The 19,249-nt window shown below is 40.7% G+C and overlaps 1 protein-coding gene and 1 long non-coding RNA gene across 6 annotated transcripts in view; one reads left to right on the top strand and one right to left on the bottom strand.

Annotated features, from left to right (window-relative positions):
• LOC112806828 (uncharacterized) overlaps nucleotides 1–1,845 on the top strand; it is a 55,664-nt gene extending 53,819 nt beyond the window's left edge. For all 5 annotated transcript variants that reach the window (XR_012375054.1, XR_012375058.1, XR_012375059.1 and 2 more), the window contains 3 exons: nucleotides 468–676; nucleotides 912–1,229; nucleotides 1,477–1,845. This is a non-coding gene — a long non-coding RNA (uncharacterized lncRNA). The remainder of the gene's footprint in view (nucleotides 1–467; nucleotides 677–911; nucleotides 1,230–1,476) is intronic.
• Nucleotides 1–19,249, bottom strand: part of TTN (titin) — a 267,591-nt gene that overhangs the window by 50,241 nt on the left and 198,101 nt on the right. Inside the window, exons 244-274 of the mRNA XM_073881860.1 lie at nucleotides 17,956–18,258; nucleotides 17,142–17,444; nucleotides 16,760–17,041; nucleotides 16,358–16,657; nucleotides 15,962–16,264; nucleotides 15,561–15,869; nucleotides 15,164–15,445; nucleotides 14,748–15,047; nucleotides 14,372–14,665; nucleotides 11,300–14,266; nucleotides 10,638–10,958; nucleotides 10,253–10,537; nucleotides 9,859–10,158; nucleotides 9,244–9,546; nucleotides 8,713–8,988; nucleotides 8,311–8,610; nucleotides 7,916–8,218; nucleotides 7,449–7,748; nucleotides 6,476–6,763; nucleotides 5,818–6,114; nucleotides 5,423–5,725; nucleotides 5,019–5,324; nucleotides 3,870–4,157; nucleotides 3,487–3,777; nucleotides 3,108–3,395; nucleotides 2,353–2,940; nucleotides 2,157–2,261; nucleotides 1,514–1,711; nucleotides 1,121–1,417; nucleotides 444–1,031; nucleotides 50–352 (exon numbers count right to left, since the gene is read on the bottom strand). Of these exons, the coding sequence (XP_073737961.1) occupies nucleotides 50–352; nucleotides 444–1,031; nucleotides 1,121–1,417; nucleotides 1,514–1,711; nucleotides 2,157–2,261; nucleotides 2,353–2,940; nucleotides 3,108–3,395; nucleotides 3,487–3,777; nucleotides 3,870–4,157; nucleotides 5,019–5,324; nucleotides 5,423–5,725; nucleotides 5,818–6,114; nucleotides 6,476–6,763; nucleotides 7,449–7,748; nucleotides 7,916–8,218; nucleotides 8,311–8,610; nucleotides 8,713–8,988; nucleotides 9,244–9,546; nucleotides 9,859–10,158; nucleotides 10,253–10,537; nucleotides 10,638–10,958; nucleotides 11,300–14,266; nucleotides 14,372–14,665; nucleotides 14,748–15,047; nucleotides 15,164–15,445; nucleotides 15,561–15,869; nucleotides 15,962–16,264; nucleotides 16,358–16,657; nucleotides 16,760–17,041; nucleotides 17,142–17,444; nucleotides 17,956–18,258 (12,171 nt within the window). The remainder of the gene's footprint in view (nucleotides 1–49; nucleotides 353–443; nucleotides 1,032–1,120; nucleotides 1,418–1,513; nucleotides 1,712–2,156; nucleotides 2,262–2,352; nucleotides 2,941–3,107; nucleotides 3,396–3,486; nucleotides 3,778–3,869; nucleotides 4,158–5,018; nucleotides 5,325–5,422; nucleotides 5,726–5,817; nucleotides 6,115–6,475; nucleotides 6,764–7,448; nucleotides 7,749–7,915; nucleotides 8,219–8,310; nucleotides 8,611–8,712; nucleotides 8,989–9,243; nucleotides 9,547–9,858; nucleotides 10,159–10,252; nucleotides 10,538–10,637; nucleotides 10,959–11,299; nucleotides 14,267–14,371; nucleotides 14,666–14,747; nucleotides 15,048–15,163; nucleotides 15,446–15,560; nucleotides 15,870–15,961; nucleotides 16,265–16,357; nucleotides 16,658–16,759; nucleotides 17,042–17,141; nucleotides 17,445–17,955; nucleotides 18,259–19,249) is intronic.

The following is a 19,249-nucleotide window of genomic DNA, read 5'->3' as shown; positions in this document are numbered from 1 at the left end:
AAATACTGGCACTCCCAAATGAGTGGTGTTGAAAAAAATAAATACTAACATGCTACATCTTTCATCAGAACAGGATTTGAAGCATCACTAGGTGGACCAATTCCAGCTTTGTTTTCTGCACTGACACGAAATTCGTAGGTGTTTCCTTCTTGCAATCCTGTTACTTTGCATCTGAGATCTGAAACTGGAGTCTTTGTTGCCCTCACCCATCGCAGGCTTTTCTTTTCTCTCCTTTCAATATGATATCCTGTGATTTCACTACCACCATCATCAGCTGGTCTTTTCCAACTGACGGTGGCAGTGTTTTTAGTGACATTTGATACTTCTGGTTTTCCAGGAGGGCCAGGGGGACCTGAAAAAGAAGCAAACTTATGAGAAATCCATGCTTTCACAAACTCTGCTGCAAATGTTAACATGTCAGTTCCCTTAGATGCTCTACATACCAAATCTGTCCACCATTTTGACAGGTTCAGACTGTACAGGTTCTCCTTTCCCATACTGGTTTACAGCTGAGACCCGGAAGAGGTACTCATTTCCTTGGATAAGTTTGGTGGCCACATGCCTGCAAGACTGAATATCTTCAGCAACCACTGTCCATAAAAGTCGACTGGTTTCTCTCTTTTCAAGAACATAGGACTTAATTGGTGAGCCACCATCCTCCAATGGAGGTGTCCATGTGAGTGTTGCTTTTTCAGCAGAAACATTACTGATTTCAATGGGACCTGGGGGACCAGGTACATCGAGGACTGTTACCTTCACATGTTCCTCCTTTGTGCCAAAAGTATTGGTAGCAGTAATGGTATATTCACCAGCATCTTTTCTAGTGGCATACTTGACAGTAAGCATGGAAGATGTTGGGGTCGAAGATATCTGAACAATATCTGATGGTCTCATGTCTTTTCCTGCCCTAGACCAACTCGACTTTGGAAGGGGCTTGCCAAGAATGCTAATGGCACTCAAAACAATGGTATCTCCTGCTTTAATTGTCAGCCCATCTTTTATTGTGGGATCAAGGACAATGGTTGGTGCCTCTGCAAAGAAAAAAAAAAATTAATCGGCAAAGGAAGGAGGCTTAATTTGCTTTTTTTTTTATGGGCATGAAAAAGTAAAATAGACCTACCATATTCATCCTGGCAAATAATGGTTCCTGTGCTTTCTGATGGAGCACTGATAGCACCTGCTGTATTCTTCGCTCTAACTCTGAATTCATATTTTCCACCTTCAACAAGGTCAGTTACAGTAAAGGCACAATCTGGGACATTAATATGGTTGGCTTTCGTCCAAGATTTAGAGGGTAGATCCCGCTTCTCCACTATATATCCAGTCAACTTATGACCACCATCATATTTGGGTTCAGTCCAAATGAGGGTCACTGAATTCCTTGTTACATTAATAACCTCAGGTTTGCCAGGAGGATCTAAAACAAAGCAAAAAAGCCAGTCAAATAGCAATGTTTTTTTTTTTTTTTTCACGCAGAAAACATACCTGGGCTTTTCTTTGTACAACGACTTACCAATTGGATCAAGTGCCACAACTGGCTCTGATGGCAGGCTTGGCTTGCCTACTCCTGCTAAATTGATTGCCATGACTCGGAATTCGTACTCAAGACCTTCAGTCAATCCTGTCACTTTGAAGTCTTTCATCCTAATAGGAGTCTTGTTAGCTCTCTTCCACAAAAGGCTGTTCCTTTCCTTGAACTCGATATGATACCCTACAAAAAAAAGACCCAGTGAATTTGTCAATTCAGGTAGAAAATACAAATGCCAATCTGGTTTTTAAGTACATGTTTTTGCCCAAATGGTTTATATGTGGACATAATATGGAATAAATAGTCATTCTTGCTAATAGCTATACTTTTATTTCCTAGGCACTTTTTTTTCCCCTCTTGGAATATGTGTATTTGTTGCACCTTCTGTTGAAAAATTCTAACTTAGTAAAAGAGATATCACTACGAAAGCCTTTTTAACTATTAGGAGATTTTCACTGAAATCAAGTATTAGCTTAACTAATGCTTAATGTACTGAAAGGAAAAAAACCATTACTGTATGTGCAGGTAGTGCTATAAATAAGGAGCATACATTCAGCTTGTTTTTCAGGGAGGACGATTTGGAAGAAACATTAACGTAAAAGCTGTAGGAGAAGAGCAAATGAAATACCTGTAATTGGAGAGCCACCAGTTTTCCTGGGGTCAGTCCAAGTTAGAGATACCGAATCATGTCTGACATCCACGATATTGGGAGGTGGGGGAGCATCAGGCACATCTAGGAAAAAGTAGATGATGCAAGAGTTATAATAGGGAACTTTTCTCAAAAACATGTTTTGCTTTGTGTTTTCTGACTCTGAGACACTCACCAAATGGATGTTTAGCAACAATTGGCTCTGATTTCAGGCCTTCTCCTACACCATATTTATTTTCAGCACTGACCCTGAAGGTGTATTCCATGCCCTCATGAAGTCTGGTTACTCTAAAGGTGGTTTTCTGGACAGCTGAGGCACAGATCACCCACTTGTTGTTTACAGAATCTCTCTTCTCTAGGATATAGTTGGTGATTTCAGAACCTCCGTCATCCTTTGGAGGACCCCACTTTAAGGTCATGGCTTCTGCTGTGACTTCATCAAATTTGATTGGTCCCGTGGGGATGCCAGGCTTGCCAACAACTTTTATAGAAAGAGTTCCTTCTTTGGTGCCGGCAACGTTCTTAAGTGTGATTGTGTATTTTCCAGCATCAGATTTTTGGCAATCATGTACCACAAGAGTTGTGTTAACTGCAGTTGACTCAACACTGACTCTTGTGTCAGTTGGTAGAGGATCTTCCTCTTTCTTCCAGGATACTGATGGAGCTGGCTTGCCTTTTATGGGGATCTTAAGACGGAAGTTGCTGTTTTCTTTAGCCAAGTAGCACAAATCAGGTATGTCCTTTAAGTCAAGGTCAGGAGCCACTGTAAAACAGCAGAGATAAATTATTGTCATTTTTCAGGCCAGGCAATTAATTTTTTCAGATTATAATAATTTTTAAAGGATTTTTAGATAAGCCTGTGAGTAGGGCTCAAGCGTGCACTTTTGATGGCAATAAAGGGAAAATGAAGATGCGTGGCTAAAGGCTTACCAATATCATCCTTTGCCACAGCAGTGATTTCACTTGGGGTTCCTTCTCCGTTTTCATTCTCAGCACTGACTCTGAAGGTATATTCCTTGCCTTCAGTCAAATCTTTTGCGGCATACTGTAAGCTTAATGATTTTGTAACACGTTGCCACTTATTGTCTTCAGTCAGGAAATCTACTACATATCCAGTAATTCGGCTGCCACCATCACTGCGAGGCTTTTTCCAGGCTATGCTACAAGATGACTTAGTTACAGATACCACTTTCAGGTCCACAACTGGTCCAGGGGTTTCTAAAGCAAAGGAAAAATGATAGGGCTAAGCCCCAGATAACCAAGGTAAGAGGTCACTCAGAACGCTGGGGTAAGTGGCTCATTTGCTTACCGGAAGCTTTGACAGCATCTCGTGTTTCACCAGGATCGCCGATGCCATACTCATTTTCAGCAAACACCCTGAAGAAGTAGGATTTTCCCTCCTCCAAGTTAGACACTCGGAAGCTTGTTTTTGAGCACTCCGTCGTCACCGTAGACCAGGACTTCCTCTCTGCGTCACGTTTTTCCACCACATAGTTTATGATGGGACTTCCGCCATCAATAATGGGAGGGTCCCAGGTAATATAAGCAGAATCTTTGGATATTTCCTTAACAGTGACATTGACAGGTGGCCCGGGAGTATCTGGACAAATCATGGACAAATAAGAAATGAATATGTAAAAAATACATAAACTACATTTTTAACATAGGATTGTTTTCTTCAAATAGACTTACCAAGCACTTTCACTACAATGGTATATTCCTTTTTACCGCAGCTGTTCTCCAGAGTCAAGATATATTTTCCTGCATCATATTTGTTCACATTTTCACAGCGCAAGAAAGTGTCAAAGTCCGTTGATTTTATGTCAAGTCCAATCCTTTCTCTTAGATTGACGTTTGGTTTAGACCAGGTTATCTTTGGAGGTGGACGGCCTTTTACTGGTACATACAATCTCATTGTAACTCCAGCACGTAATATGAGTGTTTTCCTCAAATCAGCATCGAGCTCTCCCTCAGGTGGGACTGTTTAAAATAATAATTTAATGGTCAAATATATTTCCAAGGACTAACCTTACCACTCTTAAATTAGTTTCTTTTTCAGAACTGATTTCTAGGTCTTTAAAAAATTCTATGATCCTCAAAACTTTTGTCAACTATTTCAGCACTCTGTAGTGATTGTTGATCTTTCTATATTCTAATATCCTGTAGGCTAAACCCAAGTTTTCCCTGAAGGATCTGTAACTTCTCTCCTTCTCCTCTCACGAACCTTCCATACTCTCAAACTCTCTCTTAAACATAGATAATTGATTCTTGGCTCTCTTCCATTCTTGTTTTTCTTTTCTGTGTTCAGTGAAGCTCTCTGATGTATAATCTGGCTCTCTTTATTTCATCATGGGAAGAAAAATATATAGGGGGTGAAGTATTACACCAAGTAATTCAAAATAAAGGGAGAAATGGTTATGGGAAAGAAGCAAATAGAAAACTGGTGAGAAGGAAAATTAGGAGGCACAGCCTATAATTACATACTTATGAAGAAGGATGGATTAGAAGATGAAAAAAAAAGCCCATTAGAATGACAAATAGCTCATTACTTAGTTAAAAAAAAACCTATTTTCAGAATAAAATTCCTATGTTCCATATTCTTCTTTTGAAGACATGAATTCTCATGTAAGTATGAAAAGCTTTTCAAAGCCACAGATCAGCTTACATTCCATTTGGTCTGTGTAGGATATCATAAAGTACCAACCCAGTCTCCATTACAATGTACTCCTGGAGCTACCAACTCTAATGCTCATAAATAAACAAATCTACATAAGGGAGTTCTATACTGCCTTTTATAATATGCCTGATGAGAAAAAAACTATTTCTCCTGGTAATACTTACTTAAGATGTCCTTGGGACGGTGTTTGTCTGGCACATCACTGGGGTCGCTGTATCCAATCTTATTAACAGCATACACGCGGAACTGATATTCTGTGTCTTCCATTAGGCCAGTAACCTCGAAGCGGGTTTTCTGTAGCTTCTCTGGTAAATTGCACCTCACCCAGTTATCAGAGTCAGCTCGTTTTGCTTCAACAAGGTAGCCAATGATAGGGCTACCACCGTCATAGGCTGGCTTGCCCCAAGATAGACTCACAGAGCTACGGGTCGTATCATATACTTTAGGAAAAGCTGGTGGGCCAGGAGGATCTGAGGATAAATAACAGAAAAATTTCATTAAAATCTCATTCCTGGTTGTTCAGGGTTGATTATAACATGAGATATGGGACTCTTTCATGAAAACTTACACAGAGGGTCCCGGGCATAAGCAGCTTTGGATGCATCACTGGGTTTCCCTGGTCCAGCCTTATTTATAGCTGTAACTCGGAACTCATATTCAGTGCCTTCTTGGAGACCTGTTGCTTTTATTGTTCTTTCTATAACAGGTTTTCTGTTGACTTTAGTCCAGTTAACTGCCTGGGTTTCTCGCTTTTCAACCAAATAGCCAGTGATGGGTGAGCCGCCATCATCTGCTGGTGGTTTCCAGCTTACCGTCATGTGATCTTTGGTTATGTTGCTAATAACAGGAGGATCACAGCGCCCGGGTGGGTCTGCAGAGATTGATTGAAAAGTTAATATGCCAGTCTAAAAGGTAAACTTTAAAAAGTCAAATGAAAAACTCAAGGAAAATGTTCATTCCTACCATATGGGTTTTTAGCAATTGCTGGTTCAGTGAAGATTGGATCGCCCACACCATATTTATTCTCAGCACAAATTCGGAACTGATATTCATGGCCCTCTATGAGTTTCTCCACACTGCAGCTGGTGATGGGCACGGTAGCCGAGACTTGTGCCCAGTTGGGTCTGCTTGTTTCACGTTTGTCAATAACATAGTTGGTGATTTCTGAGCCTCCATCTTCAAGAGGAGGTTCCCAAGAAAGCATTGCACGATCTGCATACATTTTGTTGATTTTAACAGATGCTGGAGGACCCGGTTTATCTGAAAGAATAAGAAAGAAAAGTGAAGTCTTCCACTAACACATGTGAAATGGGGAATGAGTAGACTGCAGGTCTGGAGACCTGACCGCAGTCTTTATATGTTGTCATTAACTTCTGTAGGACCTTGGAAAGTACATAATTTTTCAGAATCTTAATTTCCTTATATGTAAAATATGTAACTGGAATATATGACTTCTAATGCTCTTTTCAGCCTAAAAATCCCATTACCCTGTGATGAGAATAATTATCTGATTACAAACGATACATCATTATGTATCTTTTCTCACATATGATTTTGTAAATTCTATTACCTCACATCAACCGAAGTAAAATATGAGATTCTAAATAAGCACTATAGTTACCTAACACTTTAAGCTTAATGGTGGCTGATTTGGAACCACTTGAATTTTCAGCAGTAATGGTATAGTCGCCCGAGTCCTTTCGGTTCACGCTGAACAGCTCCAGGGTGCATAGGTTCCGCTTCATGGCCATCTTTATGCCTTCTGCTGGTTTCAGTAGTGTGCCCTCCTTCTTCCAAGAGACGGTTGGCATTGGTTTACCAAAAACAGTAGCATCCAGGCAAACATTAGTTCCAGCTTTCACAGTAAGCAAAGATTTCATAGCCACACTCAGTTCTATCCTGGGAGGAACTGGGAAGAAATAAGATCAGGATTTAATGTAAGCAAAGCTATATCATTCTTGTTAATAAAAGTAGGAAATGCATAGGCTCGGTCTCTTTTGAGATGGGATTTTTACAAGTAACATTTATTATAAAAGAATATAGGTTTAGGGGTGCCTGGGTGGCTTAGTAGGTTAGGCATCTGACTCTTGATTTCGGCTCAGGTTGTGATCTTGGGGTCATGAGATCAAGCGCTGCATCAGGTTCCATGCTCAGTGAGGAGTCTGCTTGAGATTCTCTTTCTCCCTCTGCCCCTCCCCCCTGCTTGCACGCTTTCCTCTCTCTAAATAAATCTTAAAAAAGAATATAGGTTTAATATAGGAGTTTGATAATGCTGAAAGTATAAAGAAAAAAGTAAATTATCTTCCATAATTCCAACATCCTTAAATTTTCACTATTATCATTCGGTGCATTTCCTTGTCATGTCTCTGTGCCTTTGTATGGTTGATATTACATGGTCCTCACAGTTTTGTATCTTTTTTTAGTTTAACATGTTATTAAGATTTTCCATTATCATAATTTTTAGTTATCTGTATGCAAAATACTTATCATTTTACTTGTTTTTCCCCCCGTGATATATATTTTGTTTTTAATTAGGAGAAATATACATCATGAGTATTTTCTGTTGAGTATTATAGGCAAAGGTGGAATCTTACCATTTTCTGCCTGGATGGTCACTGGATCAGAAGGTTCAGAGGGCTGGCTAATGTTTACTGCAGTCTTGGCAATTGCTCTAAATTGATACTGAGCATTCTCTTCCAAGCCAGTGACTGTGTACTCTTCCTGGGGAATCTGGTGAGGTGAGGTATTGCACCGTACCCACTTATCACCAGGAAGTTTGCAAGCTTCTACGAAGTAGCCAATAATTTTGCTGCCTCCATCATGTTTTGGACGAGCCCAGATGAGGGATACAGTACTCTTGGAAACATCAATAACTTCAGGCTTTCCAGGAGGATCTGAAACCAAAAGGGGTATTCTCAGCATTTATCTTAACAGAAGTTATAAACTTCCATATTTCGCATCATCACCCAGAAATACTGAGAATCTCTCTGAATAGAAGTAAAAATCCTCAGAGACCCTGAGATTTAAATATGCTGCCGTAATATTAACAAAAATTACTCACCAACTGGCATTCTTGCGGTTACGTATTCTGTTGGTTTGCTGGGTGGGCTGGATCCAGCTTTGTTTAGTGCGTAGATTCTGAATGAATACTCAAGACCTTCTACAAGGCCAGCACAAGGATATTCAGTTGACCGGACAGGAGTATCATTAGCTTTCACCCAGAGCAAACTGTTTCTTTCCTTGCGTTCAATCAGATAACCAGTAATGGGACTCCCTCCATCACTGTCTGGTCTGTCCCATGCCACAAATATGCAGTCTTTGTTGACTTTAGTGACCCGTGCATTCTTTGGTTCACTTGGAACACCTGGAGAGGAAGACAAGGGAAACGTCAGGTTTTTTTCTTAAGTAACAGACTGGAAAGAAAACAATTTTTTTTTCTCCCTGATAGAAACCTACCAAATGGGAACTTAGCCAGCATCTTTGGAGATGTGAGAGGCTCTGAAATGCCAAATCGATTTTCAGCACGGACCCGGAAGATATACTCCTGGCCTGGGATCAGTTTTCCAACTCTGCAGGAAGTTTTTGTCACTGAGGCGAGTGCTGTCACCCAGTCACCTCGGCTCACATCACATTTCTCCACTATGTAATTGGTGATGTTACTGCCTCCATCCTCCAGAGGGATGTGCCATGACAGGGAGCAAGCATCAGCATCTATGTCAGAAATGTCAAACGGAGGCTGAGGGGGCCCAGGAGCATCTGCATAAACCAAGAGAAAGAAATATAAGAACAGAGATTTGATAGGAAAAAATGTTTCTGATCTTCATATTTAGATAGCCATTTTTCTAATGCTTAACCTACCCATGACGATAATTTTGACTTTCTGAGTGTCTGTCCCAGAACTGTTCTCCGCGGTGAGGCTGTAGTACCCACTGTCTTTCCTAGTAACATCTTTTATGATCAGGATTGAAGAGGCGTCTGCTTTATGCACTGCCAGGTGGCTGGAAGTGACAACGTCATCTTCTCCTTTCTTCCATTTACAGACTGGATGAGGCTTTCCATACACATGGGCTTCAACTCGGAGTTTCTTCCCAGCTTTAATAGTAATTTGCTCCGGCATAAGGATCTTTGGAGGCACTAAAAGTATGAAAATGAAAATTCATTACATTTGTGGGGAGGATGGATCTCCTCTGGTGGGGAACTCTACTGGTGTTTTTCAAACTGTGGGTGGCAACCCATTAATGGCTTCAAGTTCATGTTTGCATTACAGCCAATATTTTAAAAAAAGAATAAGATTGAACCAAATAGAAAATATGAGAGTCCAGTCTGTATGTGAGAAGAAAATTCTAATGAACTTTTATCACGTGATAAAAGGAGACAGTGACCACTTACACAGCTGTTCTTTGGCTTCATACACTCCTTCAGCTTCCCTTGGCAAACTGACTCCAACAGCATTTCTGGCCGCTACTCTAAATTTATACTTCTTTCCTTCCTTTAGGCCAGTGACGACAAGGCTGAGATCTTTAACCACCGAGTACTCTGTCCAGCGATCTGCAGGCTGCTCCTCTTCTCTGTAACTAATGATGTAGCCATTGATTTTAGCACCTCCGTCACGCAGAGGAGGCAGCCAGGCTAATGCAGCACTGTTTTTGGTCATTTCAGTAACTTCTAGTTTCCTTGGGGGATCTGGCTCGCCTAGAAGAAAAATGTGATTTAGAAAAACTGTCCAGGTACACTAATCCAATCCCTTTGTTACTCTACCTAAACGTTGGAGTGTGCCACTTGCTTAGAAGCATCTGGAAACTGGAGCTCAGTATGTTGACCGTGAAAAGTACAAGATGGGGCAGATTAAAACACTCTTCAGTGAGTGAGTTAGAGATTTATTTGGACTGTTTGGGTTTCTACAAATTAAAGCCCTTTTGGTGTGGCAGATGAACATGTTTCAGTATCTTGACCTTGCTCAGGTAGGAGGCTGGAGTTAAAAGGAGGAAAAAGGACAGTGCTTACTCAGAGGATCTGATGCAAGCACTGGTTTGGGGACGTCAGCTGGCACGCCAGGGCCATATTCATTGACAGCAGTGACTCTGAAGAAGTACTCGTTCCCAGGGACGAGGTTGGTGACTTGGAAGCTCGTTTTCTTGACTTCCGGGGTAACTGTTGACCACGTCTTTCTCTCTGTCTCACGCTTCTCCACAATATAATGTGTCACTTGGCTCCCACCGTCATTCTCAGGAGGGGCCCAGGAAATGTGGCATGACGTTTTAGTGACATCTGAAACTTTTAAATCAGTCACAGGTCCGGGAGTATCTGTAAAGAACCACAAAACCAGATATATGTGTCTCCTCAGCCTTCTTAACTGACGTGTTTCTGAAGGGGAAGAAGGAGCTTGTTAGCAACACACCTAATACTCTGACATTCACAAACACGGCCTTTTCTCCTGCTGGGTTCACAAGTGTCAAGGAATATTTTCCCGAGTCGTCGCGGGTGGAATTGGGGATGACAAGGAAGGCCATAGTGTCAACCAGATCGACTTGTCCTTTTCTGACCACGTTGTCAATACCCACTCTTCGCCAAGTGACTTTAGGAGCTGGTCTTCCTCTCACTATGGCAAATAGTCGGATAGGGCATCCCGCCCTCACTGTGACAAGTTTTCTCATACTGGCATCCAAATCAATCTCTGGAGGTTCTGCAAGTGACATGAAAACCATTAGTTGACTCTTCAGGACGTGGGGAAATCATGCGAGAAGTGTGGAGTGAATGAATCCTAGGGAAAAAAAGGGTCTCACCTAGGATTTCTTTAGGCTTAATAGCATCCTTTAGTTCTGCAGGGCGCCCAATGCCAGCTTGGTTTTGAGCACACACCCTGAACTCATATTCCTGGTTTTCATCCAAGCTGGTAACAGTGAACTCCATGCGAACAAGCTGTGCTGCAGCATTGCACCGTTTCCAGCCTTCATCAGGTGATGCATCTTCTCGTTTTGGTCTCATTTCCACAACATATCCAATTATTGGTGCGCCACCATCGTACACTGGTTTTCCCCATCCAAGAGTTATGGAACTTTTGGTTGTGTCGACCACTTTGAGATTGGTTGGTGGACCAGGTGGTTCTGAAAATAATAAATATATAAGGATGAATTTACCTGTCATTAACTCCTCCTGGTGATATTCCAATGTGTAGTTTATTTTATAAAGCAGTCCACTCTCAGTTAATCAAAGATAGGACATTCATCTTCTCAATCACTGAGTCCTTATTTTCCTTCATAAATTTAGAATCTACTGTTGTTTGTCCATTTTAGGTGATTTGGTAAATGATCTATTTGGAAAAATACTGGCTAAATACTGAACCAGTAAAAAATACTGGTTTTGATGGCATGGACTTATTTGTCTAATACCTCTGTGCTTGAGATTAAGAATTGGTGTGATATCAGAAAAAGCAAGAACATCATACCTATGGGGTCTTTTGCCACCACTGGCCTTGAGGGCAAGCTTGGTTCTCCAATTCCAATTTCATTTTCTGCCTTGACACGGAACTGATATTCATGTCCTGGGAGGAGGTTCTGTACTTTGAGACGTCTTTCGGGGATTGCACTCTTGTTAACAGGGACCCATCGTACTGAATGTTTCTCCTTTTTCTCCAAAAAGTATCCTGTGATGGATTTTCCACCATCATATTCGGGTGGATTCCACACCACAGTCATCTCTTCTTTGCTTACTTTGGTGACTTCTGGGGGATCCGGGCGACCAGGTCTATCATATTTGGTTTTTGCAATGACTGGTTTACTTTCTGTTGGAGGCCCTGTGCCTATTTTATTTTCTGCACGGACTCTGAAAATATATTCGTTTCCTTCTATGAGACGTGTTACTGTAGCACCAGGTGTTAAGACATTAGCAGAATAGGTAGACCAAACCATTCGCTTACTCTCACATTTTTCTAGAATATAATTTTGGATTTCACAGCCACCGTCATCCTCTGGTGGATCCCAGCGAATAGTACAGCGATCACTGGACACATCAACAATTTTCAGATTTCTTACAGGACCAGGCTTATCTAAAACATTGACAGTGGCATAGGCCACAAAACTCCCAGCCGTGTTAGTTGCTGTAATTACATATTTACCGCCATCACTTCGCTTTGCTTTAGAAAGAGAAAATTTGGATGAATCAGCACTGGTATCAATCTTGACCCTTGGTGATCTTGTTAAGTCTGTAGCATCTTTGTCCTTGGTCCATAAAACTTCTGGGAATGGTTTGCCTCTAACACCTGCCTCAAGTCTAATGGTGTCCCCTGCTTTAACCGTTAGCACACCACTTAATTTCAGATCAAGTACTGGTTTCTGTAAGTCTTCCTTCACAACAACTTCCTCTGTCTTCACCCAGTCACTTTCCCCCCCTTCATTCTTTGTTTGCACTCTGAACTCATAAATCTGGTTTTCAACACATCTGTCAACCATGTACTGGGTTTCTTTAATGCTTCCTTTATGTACTCTTTCCCATTCATCAGAGCCCTTCAGCCTCCTCTCAACATGATAGGACAGATTTGGGCTACCACCATCATAATCAGGCCGCCGCCACTTGAGATAGACAAATGTCTTTCCTTTATCTGCAATGTGAAGGTTTTCGGGCTCACCTGGTCTATCAATAGGGTTAATAGCCAGAATTGGAGTTTTTGTTTCAACGGTTGGACCAACACCTACTTTATTCTCTGCACAAACTCGGAAATAGTATTCATTGTTCGCTAAGAGGTTGGCCTTAATTAATCGCTTAGTGGCATCTGAAGCAACAATTGACCAGCCTTTCTGGTTTGGTTTGCGATATTCCACTATGAAATTTGTTATTTCTGAGCCACCATTATCTAGTGGGTTTTCCCAAGAAATTGTACAGTTCTCTTTGGTTACATTGCTAACCCTTAAATTCTGGCAAGGCCCAGGTCTGTCAAGAACATTAACAATGGCAGAACCTTGGGCATGCCCACTGGCATTCTTAGCTGAGATAATATACTTGCCATGATCAGTTCTAACAGCTTCTTTAATTTGTAACTCAACACGAGGTAGATCATGAATTATGTCAACCCGCTTTTCTCGGACCAATACTTTGCCTTCCTTGGACCAAGTTATGTCTGGATCAGGTCTGCCTCTGACTCGAGCAAGAATGCGGATAGTTTGGCCCACTCTAACGGTAATAACATCACGACAAGTAACATCAAGTTCTACTTCTGGAGGATGAAGGATGTCTTTTGCAATCACAGATTCTGCTAGTTCTCTTGGCTCTCCCTCTCCCACAATATTAGCTGCCTTTATACGGAATCTGTACTCATTTCCTTCAATTAGTCCAGGTACCCTAAAGGCACACTGCCTAATGAGTTCATCTTTATTAATCCTATTCCACTGTGTTGTACCAGGTTTCTGACATTCCACTACGTAGCCTAGAATGGGGCTACCACCATCGCTGAGAGGCTTTGTCCACACCAAGTCAGCTGTTTCTTTGGTCTTGTCTTTCAGTTTAGGATTAATAGGTGGTCCAGGTGGTTTGATGGGCCGGCAAGCTTTTATTGGGTCAGAATTTGGTGATGGATTGCTTAGTCCTGCAAGATTTTCAGCAAAAACCCTAAACTCATATGTATTTCCCTCATATAGTCCAGTCACTCTAAACTTCAGGTCAGCTATGGGGGTTTTGTTGACTCTCACCCATTTGCCAGTTATTTCTCGACGTTCCACATAGTAACCAGTTATTGGACTGCCACCATCAGATTTTGGCAGAGTCCAAGACACAGTTGCAGCATTTTCAGTAATGTCAGTAACCACTGGTTTACCAGGAGGAGATGGAGGACTAAACTTATGTTTAGCAACAGTAGGTATGGAGTCAAGGGGAGGACCAACACCCATCTTATTCTCTGCTCTGACTCGGAAAATATATTCACAGCCTTTTTGCAGATGTGGGATTTTCAACTTTGTTTTACTGCTTCCTGATGAGACAACACCCCATGTGCCTTTCCTTGTATCTTGTTTCTCAACAATATAATTTATCACAGGGCTTCCTCCATCATCCTTAGGTGGCTGCCATGAGATAGTCATATAGTCAGGGGTAACGTCCAGAATATTAATAGGACCTGTTGGTGGACCAGGAACATCAAGAACAGTAAGATGTACAGCTAGTGTTTTGGTGCCAGCTGCATTGGAAACTGTGATTTGGTATTCCCCAGTGTCTCTCCTTAAGCAGTTCTTAATGGTAAGTACTGATGAGAAGCTGTCAGTTTCAACCGTGTAGTGTTCATCTGTTTTGATCTCACTCCCATCGGTTGTCCACTTGGCAGTGGGAATGGGTACACCTCTTATGATGGCAGGGAACCTGACTGTAGTTCCAGCTTTTACCACAAGGCCTTCAATTAATTTCACATCTAGCTCCACGGATGGAGGCACTGGAAAGTGAACATGAGAAAATTAGATGTTGATTTTCACAGTATGAATAGTCACAATATGAATTTTAAAAAGAAAGAAAATAATAATGCCAGTCCAAAATTTACCTAGTTTTTCTTGACATTCTATTGGGATAGTTGTGTCAGGGAGACTAAGACCCACAATATTTTCAGCTTTTACACGAAATCTGTAGGTCTTCCCTTGTTGTAGTCCGGTAACAACACACTCTAAGTTTGTCACAGTCTTGAACTTAATCCAGTCTTCAGTGCCCTCTTCTTGATACTCCACCAAATACCCAGTGATTGGAGAGCCACCATCACGATCAGGCTTATTCCAAACAAGGGAGACTTCAGTCTTGTCGACATCTACATGGTGTAAGTTTTTGGGTGGCCCTGGGGGATCTTTTCAAAAGAAGAAGTTATGATGAATGAATAATATTCTCAAAGGCAGAGAAAACCTTTGTATCCAGAGAAAGCAACTTACGTAGAGGATCCAGAGCCTTGATGGGTTTAGGTGTTTCAACAAAAGGACCTCGTCCATACTGGTTCTCAGCAGCTACCCGGAAGAGGTACTGATTGCCTTCAGTAAGGTGTTTAGCCATGTGACTCTTTTTCTTGGATGTAGCTGAAAGAGGTGACCACTGGGCGCTGGCAACATCTCTCCTTTCAACCACATAATTTGTAATAACAGAACCACCATCATCCAGTGGTTCCTTCCAAGTAAGGTAACAAGAATCTTTCCTAATTTCACTGACTTCCAGATCTCTGGGTGGCCCCGGCTTATCTGAAATTGTTAAATAATGAAGTTATAATAAGTGATTTAACCCAGTAACAGCTCAAAATGTATCAAAATTTATTTTTCAATATGTTATTACATTAAATATGTAAGAAGATTCGCACCTAATACGAGGACTTTTACTGAGACTGTTTTTGAACCAGCTGGATTCTCCACTGTTAAAGAATAAATTCCACCATCTTCATGGGCAGCGTTAGGAATTTCAAGTTTGCTACCAACCGGAGTAACATCAATTCTTGCTTTAGTCGGAGCCTCTCTGTCTCCTTTTTTCCAAGTTACTTTTGGGAATGGCACTCCTTTGATGACGGCACTAAGTCTTAGAGTATCACCAACTTTTATGTGTTGTTCTCTTGCCATGTTGGCATCAAGAATCAACTCAGGGGGTTCTGGAATAAAGCAAATAGTACTTTCAGATTTGATTTGTTCATGTATTTTACAAGGAAGCATATACAATGAGACACCTATCTTCTCTGCTATTATAGCTGAGAAGATTTTACTCACCAAGTCTGTCTTTTACCAGCACCGGCTCGGGAACATAAGCTGGATCTGATTCACCAGCTTCGTTGACTGCCATTACTCTGAACTTATAGGTTTGACCATCCCGAAGACCGGTAACTTTATACTTAGTTTCAGGACATGACTCAGGAGTGTGATTAGCTCTCTTCCACTCTTCATCTCCAACTTTCTGGTACTCAACGATATAACCCAGAATCTTGCTCCCGCCATCATGACGTGGTGGCTGCCAGGTTAGATCAACTGAATTGCATGTTGTATCAATTGCTTCAGGATTAACAGGTGGACTTGGTTTAGCTATGTAATAAAAGAAAAAAAAATGGAGTTGGAACATAGCCGAAAACAAAGTCGGATAATGTGAAAACCAAATGAATGCTTTAATACCATACCAATTGGATCTTTAGCAAAGACTGGTTTGGATGGTGGGCTTGGGTCTCCAATTCCAATTTCGTTTTCTGCAGCAACCCGGAATTCATACTGACACCCTTCTAGAAGATCAGGAACCCTGAATTTAGTGTACGGATGGATGGGCTCTTTGGTAACTCTAGCCCATCGTTTAGACATAGTTTCCCTCTTTTCCAGGATGTAGTTTGTGATGGGCTTTCCTCCATCATTTGGCTTGTTCCAGGTTACTAATGCAGAGTCTTTGGTAACTTCTGTAACAGTTGGCTGCTCAGGTGCATCAGGAACCCCTACAACAAACATTAGCAGAGTGTATTAGAAATGTAATTTTTCCTATTAACAATATTCAACATTGAATCACTAAAAAGAAATGTAATGCATACTGAAACGATCTTTGGCTTTCATTGAATCAGACACCAGAGGATCACTTATTCCATACACGTTTTCAGCATATATCCGGAAAATATAATCTTTTCCTTCAAGAAGTTTAGAAACTTTGCATGTGGTTTTAGCACTTGCAGATGTCACAGGCATCCAAATGTCTTTGCCCACTTCCTTCTTCTCAATAATGTAATTGGTAATTTCACTGCCTCCGTCATCTAAAGGTGGCTTCCAAGAGATAACCATGTAATCTTTGGTCACCTCCTCAAAAATAACCGGTCCTACTGGTGGTCCAGGACGGTCTGCAGAAAAAAAAAAAAAAAAAAATCACAGCCCAAAATGTTATTTCCCCTTCTGCTTTGGAAAGAACAGAATATCTCTTCTTCTTGCTAAATGATACTTACCAACAACATTGACTTGACAGAAACCTTTCCTAGAGCCTGTACTGTTCTCCACAACCACAGAGTATTTGCCAGTATCTGAACGTTTGGCCTTGATCTTCTCTAGAGCAAGTGTTGTTGGAGTGGTCTTTATGTGAGTGCGATCATCTTCTAGCACATCAGCTTCATCTTTGAACCAAGTAATTTTAGGTTTTGGTTTGCCTGAGTAACGGCCAGTGAGGGCAAAAGCTTCACCAACCCGAACTGTGAGCCTATCTCTGAAGTCGAGGTCAAGTGTTGGAGGAGCTGAAATTTTAATTATAAAGGCAAGTCAGTTTTACTCATGTCTTATGGCAAATCTGTAAGTGTACAAGTTTTCAAAGTATGAATTGCTTTAGACACATACCCAGGTCATCCTTGCAAGTGATTGGCTTGGTACAAAATGATGGTTTTCCTTGTCCAACAATATTCACAGCACTGACACGGTACTCATAGGTATCACCTTCTTTTAAGCCTTTAACAGTGTATTTTCTGCTAAGCAAGTTGTCCTTTGTAACCTTGTGGAACTTCTCAGTTCCAATGAGTCGGCTTTCTAGGACATAGTTAATAATTTCTGATCCACCATCATACTTAGGAGGATTCCAAGTCAGAGTAACAGAATCTTTAGTAACTTCTTTGACTTCCAGGTCTTCAGGACGCTCTGGTACAGCTGCAAGTGAAATACAGAATTACAGTGAAAAAAATGTCATGTTAAAAATGTAGTAAATCATAGTAAATGATACTTTTGGAGGACTGCATGTAAACATTAAATTATTTGCTTTGATAAGTAATAGAAGGCTCTCACCACAGAACTATTAGAGTTAAAACGGACACAATCCAGTGTAATTTCCTCTCATAAATGAGGAAAAAGAGGTTTGTTGAGGCCAAATCATTTAAGAAAGTTCTCCAGAGCTAGGTAAATACTTCATATTCATGACATTAAGTGCGAAATTAAAAAAAAATAGCGTAGTATAAATGGAAGGATTTGAAGAATCTATATTCCCAAAATGTCTTTCACAATCGCATTCAAACACTACCAACATCAGATTCAGCATTTGTCTGCTGAATGCTTGTCAAAGGAATGAAATGTTTGGAGCCTAAACACATATTTTGTCACCATCCTCTTTTACTAAATGAGTGAAGATCTGATTTAGGATGAAATTGTTTTAAATTGTGCTTACTTATTGGATCTCTGATGACAAGTGCAGTTGGTGTCTCAGTAAATGGGCCTATGCCAACACTGTTTTCGGCTGCAATTCGGAAAAAGTAGGCTTTTCCTTGAATGAGACCTTGGACAGTAGCATTTTGCCGGGTAACTGTATATGTCACTGGGGTCCATGCTTTGCGGTCAGATTCACGCTTCTCAATGACATAATTGGTGATTGGAGAGCCTCCATCATCATCTGGAGAAAACCATGTCAGTTTGCAGGAGTCATTGGTTAGGTTGTGAGCCTGGAATGGTATTCCAACAGGACCTGGCACGTCTGGAAATAAGAGGAAATAATTTCTAGTTGTTTGTTTTCAGTTAACAATAGGGCTCAATATTTGTTACCCTCTGTTTTTAAAAAGGAGACGAAAATGTTACAAATAAGATTTTGTGTTTATTGATTTTTGCTTCCCCACGGTATTTATATTCAACCATATTTTTAAATGAAGTACGTTTATAGTAATTACTGGTTGCCAGTGTTTTAGTAGAAGCTAAAGGAAGAGTAATGTGTGCCTGTGTGTGTATGTATAACATATGGGTATTTATATATGTATATTTATACTTTTTTTTTTTGGTAATTTGTAAGATAGGAGGGAGTTGCTGGAAAGAGAAGGCACAGAAGGAGACAGGAGAAGGGGTGGCATGGCTACTTTCCGTATCTAGTTTACTCTCCAGAGAGGAAAGGGAGGGAGAGCTTTTTCTAGGTGACTAGTAAATCAGTAAGTAGCACAGGAGTTCCCAAATCTCAGAAGGACCTTTGAGACGGTTGGAATTCAACCTTGAAAGGGTACTGGTTCTCAAGATAAAGTAACAGGTGTTTAGGAGCTTGAAACTAACCTAAAAGCTTGTAGGACTATTGGTCAATGAGATCTTTTTCCTCATGCCATTTTCATTAATGAAAACATAACACATTTACATAACATTAATTATGTTCAACAGAGAACCAGTTATTTTTCACATAAAAACTCATTGTTTGGAGTTTGCTTGAGAGAGAAATCTGAGTGGGAGGACTTCACCTCTATATTCAGTGACTAGAAATGTAATATTGATAATCAAATATGATGCTTTTCAATTAGAATACTGAAACCCTTCACAGAGATTTTTGCTTTATTATAATTAGCAAAGAAGGATACACTGCCACGATGTGAAATTGATCAACCTTAGTAAATTATTAGATATTCATGTACATTTGCAGGAATGTTGCTTTTATGAAAACTATATAAAACATAGTAAGTGCTAATGGTGGTGTGTTATGTAAAAAGGCAATA

The sequence above is a fragment of the Callorhinus ursinus genome, unplaced genomic scaffold, assembly GCF_003265705.2.
Source record: "Callorhinus ursinus isolate GAN/ISIS: 27379988/994484 unplaced genomic scaffold, GSC_fseal_2.0 scaffold2, whole genome shotgun sequence".
In the NCBI taxonomy this organism is placed as follows: Eukaryota; Metazoa; Chordata; class Mammalia; order Carnivora; family Otariidae; genus Callorhinus; species Callorhinus ursinus.
This window is presented reverse-complemented; position numbering and strand designations above follow the sequence as displayed.